Below are 19,277 nucleotides of genomic sequence, written 5' to 3' on the forward strand. Positions count from 1 at the left end.
AATATTTCTAGTAACTGCGCCATTTTCATCTTTCTTTTTGTGTGATACAAGAAAGTAATTTTTTCCACAAGTTTGGAGAAACATTTCGTTTGTTTGTTTTGAACTTTTAACGCTTAAATACAAGCCACGATACGTTTACGCACTTTCTGAGTGATACGTGAATGCACCACAATGAACTTACTGACACACCCTTCATAGAAGATGCAACCAATTACTGCGCATCGACAGGTATTTTAAATTTTATCACTTAAACTGCTAAATGCAAAAATACAGCACTTTATAACGTAAACGTGTGTTTACATACGTAATGTTTTAGTGCTAGTTTACTAAATGCGACTATTTTAATGTAAAGTAACATTCATTATTTTCAAGCTAAGGTTCGTGTTAAAGTTTACAAATAGATGGCAACGCACTACATATTTAAATTTAATTTAAATATTTTCTAAAGATCCATATTTTCTAAAGATCCTTGTTAAATTAATGTTAATTTAATCCGTATAGGCTATTAAGGGCTTAAATTTACATGTTTATATTAAAGGGTTTTTTTCACACCGAAACGACCGTAAAGCAAGTCTGCAGTTACCAATTATATGCACTTTGGTTTACAAATTACTTATGTTTTTGATAAATTGATTTTTCATGAGCCCTACTACAGACTGGCAACCTGTACAGGGTGTACCCCATCACTTGTCCTATGGCAGCTGGGATAGGCTCCCAGGGACTTCCATTCAGCCCCAGTGGATGAATGGAATCAGAAACATCAGGGTGGATACATGTAATTAATGTTGGAAAAGAAATGACACCAACCTCTCCCACAGGGGAACTGTAGAAAAGGGGAGAGGCCAATGTGGTACCCCAAATTTATAGGGTTGCACCAAAGAGGAAGAAGAAAAGGATGAGGAGGGGCTCTAACTGATAATGAAGATAATTACAGGTTTGGAGGTCCTAAAAGTCAAGTATACCAGGAACAGTTTGGGGTTTAGAACACATTTTGTGTAATTATAACAATATGTAATTTATGACCCAGTTACATGTGTGAGATGGACGATTCCTCTAATTCATGAGTCAGTCATTTAAATAATTTTTCAGTGCAAAACTAGAGACGGTTTTATCAGCTTCTCAAGTGTGAGGATTTGCCTATTTTTTTGGTATCTTGTGTCTTTAGAAAGTGGCCAAAATAAGCAACCAACATTTGGGATTTTCTGACATCTTATAGATCAAACGATTAACTGAAGGATTAATCAAGTTGAAAGATGACAGAAGCAGTTTTTATTTTTGCAAAAGAAAAGCTCTGGATTGACGTGGGGTTTTCCTTTACCATTCATGCCATGTGGATGTGAGAAATAGAGAAAGAGAGGTCGAGAAACAGATAGAAAGGAAAGCACGAGGGAAGGGGGGAGGAGGAGGGAGCTTTATTGGCTGCAGGTTAATTCAATTTGGAGGCGGATGTTGAGTTTCAGCCAACCCACACGCACACACGCACACAGACAACGATCTACATGTTTGCAACTATAGTAAAATGATTTTATAATGACATATTAATTGTCATGGTAACCTCAAGCAGAAAACAGATGGATGTAACAGAGTGATCGCAAAACAGAGAGACAGCCAAACGCCCACACTGGATTAAAAACATTAAGGGCTTTCCAATCGCACCACAGGAGAGATTCTAGGTGATATGAGGGAGACCTGTAACGCTGTATTTCCCACCTCTCTGCTCCTGGTGTTACAGTACATGTCAGGCACTGATCTCATGTTATTAAAGAGGATACCTAACACACTGTCATCGAGGGCTTGAATGAGTGGGTGGTGCTTTGAATGGGGATGGGAAGGGGGATGTTTGGACCCTGTGTCTCAGTCCCTCTCTCTCTTTCTGTCTGTCTCTCTCTGAAACTCCAGCGTCCACACAGTCAAGAAGAGGAGGAGGAGGAGGAGGAGGAGAGAATAAATGAAACAGTTTTTGCAACCACATGTTGCTGATTGAGCCGCTGCAGCAGCTACCCTTCCTTTCTTGTGGCCGCTGCATGTGTAGTTTCCACCACCTGTGGCCACACTCCTATTTCCTCTACGCCACAGAGAGAGAACAAAAAAGGGGCATCTGAGAGAGGTGGAGGAGGAGGATATCTTTCACGACAAGTGGACTTCTGATAGAGAGAAAAAGAGAGAGCGAGAGGGAGCTTACTGCATGCCAAGTTAATGCAAATGAAAGGTAAGATAATGAGAGATCAAAAAAAAGGGGATCTGCATATCAGATATGTTTTCATGCTGCAGAGTGTCTCTCTGATGGCCCACATCTCAAACAAGCCTATCATTTGTTTTAAATGAAGAAAAAAGGTCAGCCAGTGTGATGATGATTAAAACTGCCAGTGCTGCGTCTCAGTGTAAACAGACTGCGTTTCAACAGGTGGTTTTCCACAGCATCCGCTCTCTGATTCGACACTAATGAGTTCAGAGGACGCTTGCATTGCTGATAGAAAATGTTCAGAGTTGATGGCAAACCCCAGAGCGTGGCTGGAAGATTCATGTGACTGAGTCAATCAGGAGAGAAGCATCCTGGGACTGCCACTTTTTAACACTAATTACTATAAAGTGAGGACCCTAAAGAGACAGATGCTCACTAGGCACACTGAAGTGAAGCTTTTTAAATTGACTTTTGAAGAATAAGAACCTATTCCATGACAGTAATGCTTTATTTCCAAGTAACTTGTGATTTTATAAATATACGTTGATGTGATTTCTCCTTGTAGTGTTTCTTAGATTGACATTTCAATAACAGAAAATGAATCTTTTGCAGTCTTGATTTTTCACTTTCAGATCTATAGAGTGACATATATGTATGTATAAAAATATCTATCTATCTATCTATCTATCTATCTATCTATCTATCTATCTATGTGTGTGTGTGTGTGTGTGTGTATGTGTGTGTGTGTGTGTGTGTGTTTGTGTGTTTGTGTGTGTGTATTCCTTCTCAGTCAGTGGTTTACTGAGCACATGATGGCAGTGTTGAGACAGACGAACACAAATGCATCTCTGACCTTTTCTTCGCAATAAACAACCATGTGGCACCTTAAAACCTAGTTGGACAATTTCAAATACTAATCAAATCTGTTTTGTGATTCTCACGAGCGTCCAATGTAGTCAGAGAGTGTGGATGTTGTGCCTGAAGTTTGAATTTACTTTATTTTTATACGATTTTATGGTTTGTGTGACCAAAAGGTGCAATCAGCCCCTCTATCACAAATGAATGCACACTTGGAGATGTTACTGGTCAGTCTGCAGGCAAGCAAGCAGAGCTGTCTCTATGGATATTGCTTTCGTCACAATGCTTCCCATCAAGCCTGTGCTAAGCTCTGGTCATGCAGCAGATGCAGACCCTTCACAGCACATAACCAAGATTTCTGGTGGAGGAGACACCATTAACGATGAAGCACAGCCCAAAAGAAACACAATTTTATTGAATACTTACCTAAATAATTAGCAGTGCTGTTTTCCTTTGCGAGTATATTTAAAGCACGTGAAATTTCTTTTTTCATGTCTCATAGCACACAATGCAGTTCCCTGTCTTCTCGAGCTACAGCATATCACTGTTGTGTTGCAAAAAATGATGGTGCTTTAATTGTGTTCTGCTGCTGACCTTTTCCTGAAATGTCCTAAACACCTGTGCCAACTTAGGCGTTTTGTTTTTGCATCCTATCAAAAAAAAAAGAAAAAAGAGAAGCTCCGATCATGTAAAAAATGTGCTGTGCTGAACTGACATCTAGGTAGCCCCTTTCAGATCTAGTTTTTAGTAAGAATCTGTGATATGTTTTAGTGTTACTGCTGGGAAAGCAAGCAATAAAATATAAGATTAGAACAAAGATAAGAATAGAGAGAACACCAAAGCGTTCAAATTTGAGAGATAATACAGAAATATATGTTCTAGCTTCATATTGGTCAAATCTTGGCATCCATAGCTGGACTGGCCATCGGGCATACCGGGCATTTGCCCGGTGGGCCGCTGGCGATTTTTTGTTTTTATGGGCCGATCGATTTTTTTTTTTTTTTTTTTTTTTGGAAGGGTATAAATAATGAAAGGTGTTGGATTGGCCAGTTGGTCATGATCGACTCTGGGCTGGACCAATTACAGCCGAGGAGGTCGGATGCACCCTCCCCCTTGTTTAGCAATCTTATAGAGGAACTAAAGAAAATGGAGAACAAAAAAAAGGAAAGAAGGTGCAGAAAAAATTAGGGCCAAAAAGAAACGAGCCCTTCAGGCAGACGCTGCCAAATGTGTAAAAATAACTGAATTGTTTGGCGGTAGCTATGGCATAGCTTCCACAGATTTAGCAACATCAGCAAGTGGTGGAGGCCAGCAGGTGGATAAGGGAAAGGGGAGGCAAGAGGAGGAGAGACCGAGGCGGCCGCCGTTCATAGTGGCAGAGGAACTGAACTTCAGGCAAGAAGTTATGACCTGCTGTCTGTGTCAGATATAAACCAAGTTTAGTTGTAGTTTGTTTTCGTTGTGCTGACTTTTTACAGGCGCTTAGAATAACTGGTACTGCGTACTAGCTAGCATGATGGAGTTTATATACTGCTGGGCGGGTGCTATGAAGTTACTGATAGTAAATTTTATTTTATGCTTCAGGTTAGTTTCTCAAACTCCTCAAAATCTTAACAAATTGTGCCAATCCTTACATGTTGCACCAGGCTGATTTATCATCTAAAGTGGAGAAGTCTGTGACAGAGGAGACAGAAGAGCAGCAGAGAGAGATGGAGAGATGACTTCATGTCATCCATGAGGGATGCATTTGACATATGTTTCACATATTATAGCCCAACAAGTTACTCATAGCAATTTAAATACCAGCAATCAGTTTTTGGCAGACAATCACTTTTTTGGCACAACACCGGCTATTGCAGTTAATAATACAACAGCTTCTTGCCATTTTTTGTGTTTCTTTTTATCGCTGTGTAACTGAGCTCAATTGAAAGCCTGCATGCGCTAGTACCTCTTGCCACAAGTTCCCAGAATCCTTTGCGGTTTTATCCCTGAATGACGTCACATTTTTGGTGGGCCGGTCTCTAGTCAAAATGCCCGGGCCGATTTTTTGTCCCAGTCAGCCCTGTTGGCAGCTACAACCAAATTGAGCTATAGATGTAAGAACTTTTTGAATTATTTAACAAGGCTGCACATGCTAACTAGCGGTATATGCATTTGCTAGTGGCAGCTAGCAGCTAATTGACTTAATTGACTTGTTACTGTTGTAGCAAACAGATGCCAAGTTCCTAAATTCGGTAGCCATTATTGAGCTCACTAGTTTGAGAGAGGCTAGCTACATGTCAATGTGGGAAATTCCATCATGACATTAATAATTCTAGTTTTTTTTTAAAATTTCAACCTTAATACCAATAGTTCAGATTTTAAGTTTCAAATTTTTCTGTTATATTCACATACCACTGGAATATCATTAGCAGTAATGAAATAGTTAATATAGTTAAGTGGATACATGTCTATGTACATATACATATACATACAGAGAGGCAGTGGGTAAGGGTCCAGCAATTTCAGTCCAAGTGCAAGGTATTTAGATTTTCAGCAGCTCAGTAGCCAGATGGCTTGCTGGTATAAACTGTCCATCATCATCAGTACAGGAGTATCAAGCAGATCTTGATGCTCCTGTATGAGTCAGTCACATCCATACCTTGCTAGGATTTTCTAGCTTCAAATGACCAAAGGGGAGATTTGAAAATGCTAAGCTTCAATGTCCATCTATTTTATTACTACATTGCACATAGATATATGTACACACTTACATACCTAATTCTCCCCATTTGCAAATGTTTTATGACTGATGAATGTTTTCTTTTCCCACCAGCATCCTAAAACCACCACAATGCCTGGACTCATTAACAAGGAGAACCGGGGCGCTCTGCCACTCAGTGTGTCTGACATCAGTTCCTGTGTCAGGGGTTACACTTTGGCTCTGACAGCTTCTATGACCTATGAAAATATTGAGGATCATGCAATTGAAGGTGAGCGAGACTCATTTGTCACTTCAGTAATTTGATGGCTCACCACTTTCGGCCAATTTAGATTAACCGCATGCTCTTTTAGGCACTTGTAAAATTCATTATTATCGACTGAATAGGAAATGCTTGGTTGGTGTGTCTGGATAAAGCTCTTTCTTATTTTTGTTTTGTGTCTCTCTCTTACTGTCTTTTAGGGATCTTCATTTATCCACTGGAGGAAAATTCTATTGTTGTAGGCTTCGAGGCTATGATATCTAGTCAGATTATAACACTTCAGATCAAAGACAAGGCAAAAATCGACGACTGTTATCTGGATTGCTGCGGCACTTCTAATGGAGCTCTCCAGAGTGGCAGCGGTAAGACCAAGCAGCTCTAATCAATACTGTTATATTAGCAAAAGATCAAATGAGATGAGTGAAAGTTAAAGGTGTTCAAGTTGAGGAAACCACTGAGAAGCATTACTCCAGTCTGCAACTCCCTGCCAGCTTTGTGGAGTGGTTTAGGCTCGTTTATATCTTTGAATTGGTTTCACAGCTGCAGTTATAGGGTGTGTTTTGTTATCTTTCAGAAACCCCACATTTCCTCTTTGGTAATCCCTACCAGATGATGCCAGATATTTCCCTCGGGAGCTGGTGGAGACCAAAGCAGAGTAGTTATTGGATTCAAGTCATTAGACCTCCAAAAAACAAAATAAGATCAAAATATATCAGTCATGTCACCACAAGGGGTAGTACTTAACCTGTCAGGCCCTGTGAAATAAGCATGGTACAATATTTGCTTTTGCTCTGGGGGGAGCTTCCTGCAGTCAACAAATGGGCTTCAGGTGCATTAGCATGTATGAGGGGACGCAAAATTTACCATGTAACAGTGGATGTAGCATCCAGCTTTGTACTAAGCATGGGAAGTCAGTTTATGCTCCACCCGGCTGCTTCAAGCTTGATCATTCTTTGCTTAGATAACAGAAAAGATTTCTGGTCTCCCTTTTTTCTCCATTGATAATCAAGTGAAGCAAACTGCGTCATTACTTGAAAAAACAAAACAAAACAGAGATACTGAAAGTGACTGACATTCAATTTTGAAGTAACCCTAAAGATTTTTCAATGCCCAGCATTAGGATTGTGCTTAAAGTCCTGTGCTTAGGAAAGGTGTACATTGGAGTCAAGAGACGTAAGTGAGATTTTATACATCAATCAATCAGTAGGACTAATTGTTTTAGAAAGAAAAAAGGGATAATTCAAGAAAGTAATTTGTTGTAAGAAAACGGTTGAACAGTTTTGTTTAATATTTTATACATGCAGGATCGTAGTTACTGTGGTTATAGTTTAAAAATCTGCTGTTTCCCCTTCTAACAGGACACATAGTGATGGATGAGGATTTTGAGAGGACCGTGTTAGTAGTTAACCTTGGGATCATCCCTCCCATGGAGACGGTCCACATTTTGGTCAGTACCTCCTCTGAGCTTTCCACTCTGCCAAGTGGGGGCATCAGAGTCTCATCTCCACCTGTGTGTACGCCCCGGGTGCAGAGGTCCATCAACGAGGAACAGGGACTGTCCCCAAACTTCTCCAGAACGTAAGAAAGTTGAAGAACAGCAGAAATCACTGTCTGGTTGGCTTAAGATGGTATATTTCTAAATGGCATCTGGCACTTTAGGCTCTTTAAACTCCAGTTCTCATACTTCTATATGGTTTTAACATATCTATAATTTTCCCACTTTTAGGCGGGACAGACAGACCTCTGCTTCAAGTCCTCATGACCAAACTCCCAACACACCTCAGCTTTGGTTGGCTTTATTGCTGGAGGAGGAGGCCATCAACTCCATGGACTATGAGTTTAATTTCCAGCTTGAGATACGAGCTCCCTATCTCCTCGCAGGTCCGTCAAATTTCTCTCATGAGAATTTCTTGAAAGTGCATCTGTCTGCAGTAAGAAGCAGCACATTAAGACGATTACTGCAGTGAAGTGTGAAAAACACGTGTTTGCAGAGATTTGATCCTGCTATATATTTTCACCGACTCTTCTAAAAGAGGGGGACTTGGCCTAGCATAGACTATACAGAATGCTACACAGCTAGCATGGATTTTTGTTCTAGTACCAGCAATTCTGAAGCTCTCGAATGAGCCTACAAATATTAAAATATCAAGTGGGCACTAATGCTTGACTAAGCTTGTGTCTCACCATAAAGTTCTGAGATATCTAGTTATGACTAACTAGATATCGCTGGTTTTGCTGGTTTCATTGTGTTTTTTTGTTTTCTTTTTTTATTATCCTGGGCTAAACTTAAGTCTCATGAATGAAGCTTCATATTTAATCCACAGATTTGAAATTAGTACATTCTCTTATTATGTACGGTAAGTATTAAAAGAGAACAAATTGACCATTATTATAGGCAGGCAACCAAATTAAGCTCTGGACAGTTCTGGCGGATCTGCTAATCTCAGCCAACATTAGCTGATGGCTCAGCAGGTACCGCTGTGCACATCCATTTGGCAAGTTACATAGCCCTCTATTTAAGCTGCTGTAGTCTGCCTACAGTTGCAGCACATCTGCAGGCCTGCTTTCATGCTCTACCTGACTTAATATGTTTTGCTACTGAAGATGTTCTGTTCTTTAGTGGCTTCAGTTTAGAGGACTAACAACTTGTTATTTGATCTGCTGTGGATGACGCTCTGCGCAGGTGTGGAGAGCCCTTCTCACGCCATCCGAGCTGATGCAGATCCTCTGGCCCGCTCTGCTACCAGAATTGTAATCACTCTGGCAGACAAGTACACTTATGACTACCCGGTCGTAATCCTCATCTACCCAAGCGGTAAGTCTTCAACTTAAAAACAGCCCCACAATTTTGTTCTTCCACCCTCAAGTAAAACAAAACCAAAAAAAAGTTACTTCAGCTCTGTGAGACTTTTACTGCAGCCCATAATAAGATCAGTGAAAAGGTGATTCACTGCCTCACGTTGTGTTTGTGAGTGCCTCTTCAGGAAAAAGGTCTTCTGTTATTAATGTATGACATGCCAGTAGAGCCAGACTCTGCCGTGTGGGTGGGTATTGTCAGTTTTCTGGTTCTTGTATTTCCCTCACCGTTGTCTTAACCTGCAGTGTGTGTGTGGGCCGTTTGTCTCCCAGAGGGAGGAACGAGCCCCGCTCAAACTGATCCAATAGGCCTCTTATGAAGGCTTTGTTCACAAACAGACCTGCGGCCAGAGTCGGGCAATTTAATTCATCTCATACGAGTGCTGCAGTTTCAATCACAACATGGACGCTCAGCCAGACCAGAGAGATGGAGGAAATTGAGGTGCAATAGGAAAAGAGGAACAGTTGGGTTTCATCATCAGCTTGGTTGATTAATTGCCTAATTGTGTCAACTTATTGCTGAGTTTCTGAAAGGTTCAACCTTTAAATTTAAGGATTTTAATACTTCATGTATTGGAAATTAATATCTGATTTATGACCAGAGAAAAATGTATATTAACAAAAATCATAAGAAATGAAAAAGTATTTCCAAATGTTATTTTCTATCAATAAACTGAGCTTATCAGCAGCATAAAATGGATGGATGAAAGGATGGGTCTCTCAACCAAGAAAATATCTAATTAATTGAACTTCCTCATGAATTTTAATGTCAGAAGTTTTCTTTAATAACACAAAAGCGCTTTTCTCTCATTGTCTGCAGAAAGCTAGAAAAACATTTTGGGCATTTTAGATATGCTTTAGATAAGCTTTTTCAAGACCTGCAAAGTCTATGCAGAGAAGAAAAATAACAGTTGAAATCCCCAAGATTTGCACAGATGCCTGAGCATCGTTTCTTTTTTTTTTATCTGTCACCTCTCAATCCTAACAGTAACACAATGTGTCTGGTTCAGAGGGAGAGGAACCAAACACATATAGGTGCAAGTTTAAAGAACACAATATAAATAAATATTACCAACCAACCCATCTGAGAATTGGTTAGAATTTCAGCACTTTAAAGGAATAATTTAACCGTGGAAAGACCTCCTACGTATATGAACATATATTAGGAGATTTACAGGTTTTGAAAGAATATACAATGTCTGACCCAGCTATGTGATCATTTCCAGAGGAAGTGTTTATTTAAAGAGTTACAGTTCATCGCTGAAACTGCTCTAGTGAAGGATACTGAAGATCTTTGTGCTTGATCTTTGTGGAGCGCATTACCATTGATCACATTTTGCTGCAGAGACAATGAGTCTGCAGGGTTTTGTGCATGCTTCTCAGTATCATATTGTGGTCTTCCATTTTTCCCGCCTACCTAGCAGCTTCATATTCAGCATCCTTTGTTTCATATACTGTATTCACTATCCCTCCTCTGCACATGTCCAAACCATCCTCGACTACCAGGCTTTGTCTCCAAACCGTTCATCCTCAGTTGTCCCTCTGATACACTAATTTGTAATCCTGTCCATGCTGGTGACTCCCAGAGAAAATCTCATCATCTGCAACCCTGCCACCTTCAGCTTAGCCTCGTGTCTTTCTGTTAGTACAACCATCTCCAAACCAACCATCATAGCAGGACTCACTACCATCTTGCAAATCTTTCCTTTCATTCTTCCCTTTCTATCTTTCTGACTCTCGTCTCCACCTGCTCCACCCTGCCTGCAGTCTCATCTTTATCTCTTTCTTCATTGTGCACTGTCTATTGCTTTGGTTGTTCCCCTCCAGGGATTTAAACTCATCTGCCTTCACTGTCTCCACTCCCTGCAGCTTCTCTGTTACAACTATACCTATAAAAACAAGATGATGCAAATGAATTTGTTAAACTACAGACATGTCTTAAGGATATAAAAGCCTGTGTGACCTGTAATTTTCTACTCATAATTTCCCTCTTTTCATTAATAAGCCACTACTCCATGTCATGAACTTTTATTCTTTCTATCGTTTGTATTTGGACCCTGGTCTCTCTGTTAGTTGTTCATAGGAAATCATGTGATTGTTGTGTTGCTTTCTTCAATATTTTGAGACGACTGCTGTTTTGAATTGGTGGTATATAAATAAAACTTAAAGTAGCACTTATCATGTGTAGATTTGCATATAATGATTTTGATACAGGGACAATAAGGATACCTGCAGTAGTACATCTTATTGCTTATTGTGAATGATATCCTGGAGCATTACTCTGTAAGTGGTATTTTATGCTTATAACTCTAGATGGTGGTGGTTTACATTTTAAATGATGTGTTGGGCAATGTTGTTGCCATAAAATATGAAAGGATAGGGCGATAGAAAGTACGAGACACAAAAGGGAAGAATGAGGAAAAAAGTAATAAGGCCAAGACAGTGAAAATCTGTATTTTTAGATTTCCGCACTTTCCTTCCCTTCAGCTTCAGACATTGTCCATCTGCTTCATAATCTTGTCTGAGGCATTTATAGTAATGTCTTTGCCATGACCAACTGTGCCACTTTAGAGCCTCATGTGCCGCATGTGCTCATTGAGAACGGTGACATGACACAGGAGGAGTATGATGAGTATCTTCACAGCCGGAGCGATTTCATCAAGGCCACCAAGAAGGACTCCAGCAATGAGAGGAAAGTGAGTGTCCATGACATGAGCACCACACCTGAACTGATAAGCACAATATCACACTGCTTTCATTTTGAGCATGAGATCACAAATATTTCCCTGTGAAAAATATTATTTATTTGGCTATTTGTTGCAATTTAGTGTTGTATAATACAATGATATTACGCACTGCGGTTTCAAAATAGGGTTGAATTGGCTCCTGTGTGGCATAAATACTGAAACTTCCTTTTGTATTATGAAACTTTATTAAAGTTGGCAGGTAAACTATGACAGAGATTTTTTTATTTAAACTGATCTAACGACAGTAAGTGCCTTAAAACCCAGACAGGTAAAGGAAAACCTCTACTGTGTTCTTTTTGTTATATTATACAGTTTGTTTAAAGAAATTTGTGTGATAATCAGCATTGCTGAAAATCACACTATAATTAAATGTATATGTTAAAACATTAAATTTAGTATCTTAAACCAAGCTTAATGCTGAAAAGCTACTACTCCAAAGCTAAGATGGTATTAAATACTACTCAGTTACGCTAGTTAGCCATAACTTTAACCTTTTTGTGAGACCAATCTGCAGGAACAGACTGTGTGCAGTGTGAATAGTGGACCCAAATGCAGACGAACGAGTCTTTATTACAGCTGATTACATGAATGCAAAAGCAAAGCAACACAAACTGTGGCAAGAAATAAGCTAAAACATAAACTGGAAAAGCTAGGAATTACTATAACAACTATGAACATGATTTTGAGCAGGAGGACGAGAGAGACTATGAGACCAAGAAACATAAACATGCCCTGAACAAAACCCTGGAAACCTGACGAGATGTGGTGGGAGGTAACACAGACGACCTGACAAATACTGAAAGAAAACAGACTAAATAGACACAGGAGGGGGTCAGAGTGGAAACACATGGGGAAACAGCTGGCACAAATAATCATAATAACACAACAGGGGAAGTAAAACAAAACACACTGAACATGGAGACACCTGACTCTTCAAAATAAAACAGGAAAACACTGAGACACGTAGACATGACACCACAGGCTTGACAACACAGACAAGAAATACACGAGACTAACAAAGAAGACCTAGGTGAAACGTAACTAGTATAAACTCAAAGCAAACGAATAATAATCCTATAACTCTACATTATCTCAAGATATAGCATAAGAACATAAACTGAAAACACTGACATTTTGTCACTCATGATTACTTCCCTGCCCTTAAAACTTGTACACAGTTAGCCGTTCCAACAGGACAACAATCCCAAACGCATAAGAAATGGATAAAGAAGGCTGACATTAAACTTTTAGAATAGCCTTCACAAAGACCAAAGAATATGGTTCTATTAAAAAATTATGGACTATACTTAAATGCCAGGTGTTTGCTAGGAAACCAACCAATTTCAATGAATTCTACCAATTCTGCCAGAAGCTTGTTGATGTCTACCAGAAGCATCTGGTCTAGGTGGAATCTGCTAAGGGACATTTAACCATATTAGTGGCAGTATTTGTATATATTTGAACCTGTGTGTGCACTTTTGACCCTGTGTGGATTATGGAAAATCCCAAATAAATTCAAATAAGTCCATCAAACTCTTGTTTTTTAGAGTCATTAAAGATGAATATTGTACAATTATTCCTTTGCTGGAAAAAGAACAGTTCAACTCCAGCTATGTTGAGCTTTTGCCATCCAGTCAGTTAGGAAGCATCTAACTGATGCTTCATTCTAATATGTAATTAAAGCACTGCTAACTAAATGTTTAAACTAAAACAGATAATATTTTTATGTTAAATAGCAAAAATCTGGGTCCATAGTAAGTAGATAAAAAGGCTCGTCTTTTGAGTGGCTACTTCGGTCGTTGCTGTGCTTTTTTTTGGAAGTCGAATTTCCCAGAGGAACCCACCCGAGGGATTAATAAAGTTCTATCTTATCTTATCTTATCTTATCTTAAATAACTGTTAATTGGTAGTACTAAGTGTACCTACACAGTAAACATCTGGTTAAAAGAAACATGCGATTCTTCTTTTGTGAGCTTTGCTTGGAGATAAAGCACAACATAATTTAGGTAAAAGACAAAGTGTTATTTGATAATGAACAAAGAGAGACTTCTCTGGGCTTCAGCTCGTTAGCTCCACTTTCACTGCTGCGCCCCTGGTCATGCATGTGTCCATTCGCGTCTCAGCTATGATGAGGTTGTTAAGTGACCAGCAGCAAACAGGAGGAGGAGGAGAGAGCACTTAGCCATAAAAATGTGTTTCTATGGAAACACTCCAAAGGCTCTGCACAGTCTGCTTTGACTTTTCCAGCACATATACATAGAATAATTGATGTGATTCTTCTACTGACCTGATAACTTGTCACCTTTCTTGCTTCTTCAAACCTTTAATTAAAGCCTGAGCAAAATTGTCAGTCAAACCGAACCCCATTTAATTCATGCTTCTGTTTTGCTGCCTTTATAGGTAGATATAATTCACAAGAGACTCCATAAGGATATCCTCCACAACCCTGTGGTTATGTTGAACTTCTGCCCTGACCTCAAGTCCATTTGCTCTGACTTGAGGAAGGTTCACGGCGAATTCATCTTCCTCATCGACCGCAGCGGCAGCATGAGCGGGGTTAACATCAACCGTGTGAAGGTATTTTAATCTCAATGCGCCATGCGTTGCTATAAAGGTGATCTGCGAGCAAACATTAAGATGCATGCTGATTTACATATAAATTACACACCGTATCACATGCCATCAAGAGTTTTTTCATTAAAAAGTATTACAGTTGATGTCAAACACATCAATATACATTTTCCAAAGAGATTAAATGCAAAGTTAATCAATCACATGTCGTTAAGCGCTTTCAAATAGCTTTTTAAGCTCAAGGTCTTAGTGTTTCTGCTATCTGTGAAGATTGTATGTGCTTAATCAGCTGTAGGAAGGCATGCATTCAAGGATATTGATCGTACAAATCATTCACTATCCGCCCATCTTCCAGTTGCTAGGATTTGAAGTCTAATCGGTCTTCAATAGGCTACCTATAAAGCTAACTCAGGGTCATTCAAGGTGGATATATTTTTTACCATGTTTATTTGGCTGCTTGTGCACTGAATGTGTCCTGCGATGTGATGCTGGCAGGTGTGCATTTGTGACTCATACCCTGGGTTTTATTGAAGGTGTTACTACACAGTCTGGGCTTAAGACCAAGGTGAGCCTGACTGCGATATAATGAATATTTACCAAGAAGTACTGCAGAATAGCTTTTAATACATCTATAAAATTGGAACATTATATTTCTGTTTCTGAACCTGAAGGAATGTTTTATTGGAGATTGTGCAGTCGATGAGGTATTTGTGATATCCACCTGAACAGAGGTTGAGATAAGTGGTATTCTTCTAGAAACGGCTCCTCTCCTGTAGAAAAGGCGGTGATGGACGAAATGATTCTGTATGATGGCTCTCACTCCTCTCAGGCAAAATCTGCCGTGGAGCACTGACAGCTGTGTAGAGCACATGCTTCCATTTAACCACGCATTAAGCAGAGGAGTGTTTTATTTTTTGCTTTTAGAATTTCAGATTTCACATCAGTCTTTGTTCAGGTCAGGAACTAATGCTGCTCTCGGTCTTTTTTTTGTAGGATGCCATGGTGGTTAATCTGAAGAGCCTGGTGCCTGGCTGCGTTTTCAATGTCGTAGGATTTGGATCTACATTTAAATCACTATTCACGACAAGCCAAAGCTACGAGGAGGTAATGCTGCTCTTTATAACGATAATGAGATAATCATAGCTAGTTTATCGGTCATGGGTTGTAGAACCCAGACAAAGCCTTCAGGGGCAGGAAGTAGGGTAACACTGTGCAGCTCAGAGTGGACATAAGTATGTGTGCGCTTAAACGCCACATAGCCAAATATACAGATTCTACCTTGAAGATGAATGTAACCTCTGGATCTAACTTGTTACCCAGCGTAACAAGTCAATTCAAAGCCATAAGCTATGAAGATTTTTGTGGAATATGGTAAAAAGATGTACAAGTTAATGGACAGAATCCAATTGAAAACTCCTTACAAGACTAAACAGCAACTGAAATTAGTATCAATAACAGTTTTAAAGGTTCTAACTTTCTTTAACTCTCTTTGTACTTACTTGGTGAAAAAGCTGGTAATGTTGCATTCAGTTAAAACAATCAAAATGCCTCTTGGGATCAGGTATATGTCCTTCTCACTCACTATTGTTGGGATTTAGTTGGCCAAGCTTTAAAAACCAAAACTGTTACTTCAGCCAGGCCGAAAACATGTTTGTTTCTGCATTAAAGTTAAGCATTTTAACACATAAGTCTATGGGACTCACTTTTGGATCTAGCTTCAAGCGGCCATTTGAGGAACTGCAGCTTTTAGGACACTTTTCTGCATTGCCCTTGTTTTTTAGCCCAGTGGATACATCTTGTGTTTTTTTCCCTTCCTCCAAAGGAGCTCAGTGCTGTAGCCACCCACCAGAAGGCTATCAACATATTTTGGCTTCACTTCTAGGAGCTGTCATGTCTTGACAGCTCAACAAAACATCAGACATCCCCATACACAATCCACACAAACAGTGTTTTATTTTAACAATGAATCTCATTGTTCTTAACATTAAGCAGGAGGATATTTTTACATCAAACTCCAAATTAGTTTCTCCGTGGCAAAGTCTAACAATCCCTGAATCACAGCCCTGATTAAGCCTAAGGACTTAAACTGTAGTTTACCTTTTATTTTGAAGGCTTTTATGATTCACTTTGAGCAATCTTTATGAAACAGCCAGCTCATTTTAGCTTCAGTGCTGATTAATAACTGCTCAAATCTCAGAAATAATACAACCCTGTCTTCTTATTTTAACACAAACAGTTTTTTCTGACTTGAATAAATATAGATCTTTGCATTTTGTGTGTTGTATGAGTACAGTAGCATTATGTCTTGAATTAACATCTTATTTTCATGATCCAGGATGCCCTGGCCATTGCTTGCGAGTATGTTAGAAAGATAAGAGCTGACATGGGGGGGACGAACATCCTGGCACCGCTCACATGGATCCTGAGGCAGCCTTTGATCAGTGGACACCCCCGCCTGCTCTTCCTGCTCACAGACGGTGCTGTCAGTAACACGGGCAAAATTATCGATCTGGTCCGCAGTCATGCACGCTACATCAGGCAAGTATTAATGTTAACACACGCTGAATGTTAGACAGAATAACGAATAGCATTATTAGGGATATCTTCACTGTAAAACCTGTTCTGGTTTCCAGACATATACAAGCAACCCATTTGATGCTAAAGACACTATGCTGTTGTAATAAATCCTTGCTTCTTATGCAGATAGCAAATGTGGAGCTTGCCTATACTATAAAATCACATCTCAGGGTTAAATGTAGGACCTGATTCTGCAGCTGTAATCCTTTCAAAATGAAATCTGGCAACATGCAGCTTGTGTTATTTCATTTCAGCTTCGAATTCTGATTAAAAACCAACAACAAGTCAGTGTGAATGAGGAATTAAAAAAGAAAGAAAGGAAGCATGTGAACACCGGGTTGAGCTGCCGAGCGAGAGGGAGCACCAGTGGAACAATAGACCTGCAGTATGCTGGGAAATCATTTTATTTTGCCACCTGCATCTAAGTCTCACACTGAAAAAATCCTGTCCCTCTGGACATAATTGACTTTTGTCTACTCCCTTTTAATGGATGCCTCCCCCCAGACGATTGCATTAGGCACACGGAGCTTGGCCAAACCATCAGCACTTCCTGGGCCGTAATCGCTCTAGGCTTGCAAATAAGAGGCGCCATTCAGAAACAGGCACAAACAACGATCAATCTACATTTTTGTGAATCCACGATGGATTTTTAACTGTGTCGAGGGAGAAATTTCTTTTTTCAGTCTGCACTCTCTGATTTAATTAAAAATGCAAGCTGGTGCAATGAAATTAGGCAGCTCATCCCTCTGTGGAAAATGAAATATGAATTGTAAAATCGTTTGCTATCAGCCAATCTGCCTGGAGAACTATTTCGACTTCAGTTTCACCAGAAGATATTGTAGGCTTTTACATAAAGCTACTGAAGAATTATATTATTTCTAGTTCATAAATGTCTTTGCAGCATCTCGTTAGTTGTCTTTGTGTTGTGCTCGCATTTTGGGAAGACGCTTGCTGTCATGCTCGTGTGTTTCGTGAGCTATTCGTGGAGCTGCAGTGTTTAATGTCTTTGTGCAGATGTTTTACGTTCGGCATAGGACAGAATGCTTGCAGGAGGCTGGTGCAGGGGCTGGCGACAGTTTCCAAAGGAACAGCGGAGTTTCTCGCTGACGGAGAAAGGCTTCAGCCCAAGGTACTAATTTCCAGCTTTGTGTTGCTCTCCTAACAACAGCCAACTATTCCGAGGGCCGCTGGAGAGCCATTATGCAGAGGTTTCAAAGCACCAAGTGTCCGCCACTGATACCAATTAGGAAATCATATCTCAGAGACACAATTCACTTTATGTTTTGGTCAGAGAGAAGCTGGCTTTTATAGTGGAAAGTCTTTTTTAGTTGGCTTGTTTTCACTCCACAGATGATAAAGTCCCTGAAGAAAACCATGTCTCCTGTACTCAGCGACATTTCCATCGAATGGCTCTTTCCTGAAACCAAAGAAGTGCTGCTCTCCCCTGTGGGCAACACTTTTCTGTTTCCAGGGGACAGTCTGATTGGCTACAGCGTGGTTTGTGATGCCACCCGCTATCACGACAACCCCAAATCTGTAAGACACCTCTTAAAAAGTGACAAATGACAGCATGCGTGTTGATATTCTGTTTTGTAAACACTTCAGAAAAGGAACATCAGATCACACCATGTTTTTCTTGTGTTTATGTTCAGTGTGATAAATCATTTAATCATTGAAGTAAATCCTGATGGAGATATATAAAAATATAAAAGCAGCTCTAAGGAAGCTTTTAATCAAACCTTGTGAAAAAGTCTCTTTTTGCATGTGTCACCTACTCAAAATCGAAACAGGATAAGAGGAGGCGATACAGCATGATGCGCTCTGTTGAGTCAGCCAGCTCAGTGTTTTACCACTCTCAAGAAGAGGACCCAGTGAAGACAGCTGGTGACAATCTGGGTTCACACAGGGAGGGCCATTCTGGAACTCTGTATGATTCCTACCAGGACTCCATGATAGACAGCAGCCCTGTCGGCACAGACCATGACCCCATGGGTAAGAACTTACGGCAGAAATGAGTGGTTGACTCCTGAATGAGGGGATTTCTGTTTTTCTAAACTATAGGTTTGCAGAATGTCAATTTGTGTGCTCCTATTCTTGCAAATTGCTGTAATTTAGGTGTAACTATGATTTCCATCCCAACTGCTGAAGTGGTGTGTTAGTCAGACTAAAATGTGTGTTATATGATTGACAGGAAATTTTGCACAGGTATTCACGGAACCCACAGGATGAGTCATATTGAATTTTATGATCCTTTGACATTTTTCATCCAGCGCTGCTATGAGGTTTATATTTGTGGTTTTGATTGAAATGCCTTGACAGCTGTTGGATGGATTGCCCTCAAATTTAGTGCAGACATTAATGTCATCCTGAAGGTTTTTAATAGCTGTAGGTGTCCTTTAACTTTCTATAAGGTTAAAAACAATTTGTCTAGTACTTTGCTTTATCACCGAAAAAAAGCAAAACTATTCCCAAACCCACCAGTCTAATTATACCTCGAAGTGTAGGAGGTGAGTGTGCTGATAT

The 19,277-nt window shown here is 39.8% G+C and overlaps 1 protein-coding gene across 2 annotated transcripts in view; it reads left to right on the forward strand.

The window, feature by feature from the left end:
- The first annotated feature begins 1,909 nt into the window (after positions 1 to 1,909).
- Positions 1,910 to 19,277, forward strand: part of vwa5b1 (von Willebrand factor A domain containing 5B1) — a 32,894-nt gene continuing 15,526 nt past the window's right edge. For both annotated transcript variants that reach the window (XR_014917121.1, XM_085443516.1), the window contains exons 1-13: positions 1,910 to 2,209; positions 5,856 to 6,012; positions 6,204 to 6,365; positions 7,362 to 7,581; positions 7,730 to 7,884; positions 8,687 to 8,818; positions 11,431 to 11,555; positions 14,007 to 14,183; positions 15,171 to 15,281; positions 16,513 to 16,715; positions 17,769 to 17,883; positions 18,105 to 18,290; positions 18,545 to 18,746. Coding sequence is in view for 1 of the 2 variants with exons in the window: in XM_085443516.1 (XP_085299642.1) it covers positions 5,874 to 6,012; positions 6,204 to 6,365; positions 7,362 to 7,581; positions 7,730 to 7,884; positions 8,687 to 8,818; positions 11,431 to 11,555; positions 14,007 to 14,183; positions 15,171 to 15,281; positions 16,513 to 16,715; positions 17,769 to 17,883; positions 18,105 to 18,290; positions 18,545 to 18,746 (1,927 nt within the window). In the remaining variant the exon portion in view is untranslated. The remainder of the gene's footprint in view (positions 2,210 to 5,855; positions 6,013 to 6,203; positions 6,366 to 7,361; positions 7,582 to 7,729; positions 7,885 to 8,686; positions 8,819 to 11,430; positions 11,556 to 14,006; positions 14,184 to 15,170; positions 15,282 to 16,512; positions 16,716 to 17,768; positions 17,884 to 18,104; positions 18,291 to 18,544; positions 18,747 to 19,277) is intronic.

This window comes from Copadichromis virginalis, linkage group LG20 (genome assembly GCF_057382275.1).
Source record: "Copadichromis virginalis isolate Kocher_CV1m ecotype Utaka linkage group LG20, C_Virginalis_male_GT1.1, whole genome shotgun sequence".
Taxonomy (NCBI): Eukaryota; Metazoa; Chordata; class Actinopteri; order Cichliformes; family Cichlidae; genus Copadichromis; species Copadichromis virginalis.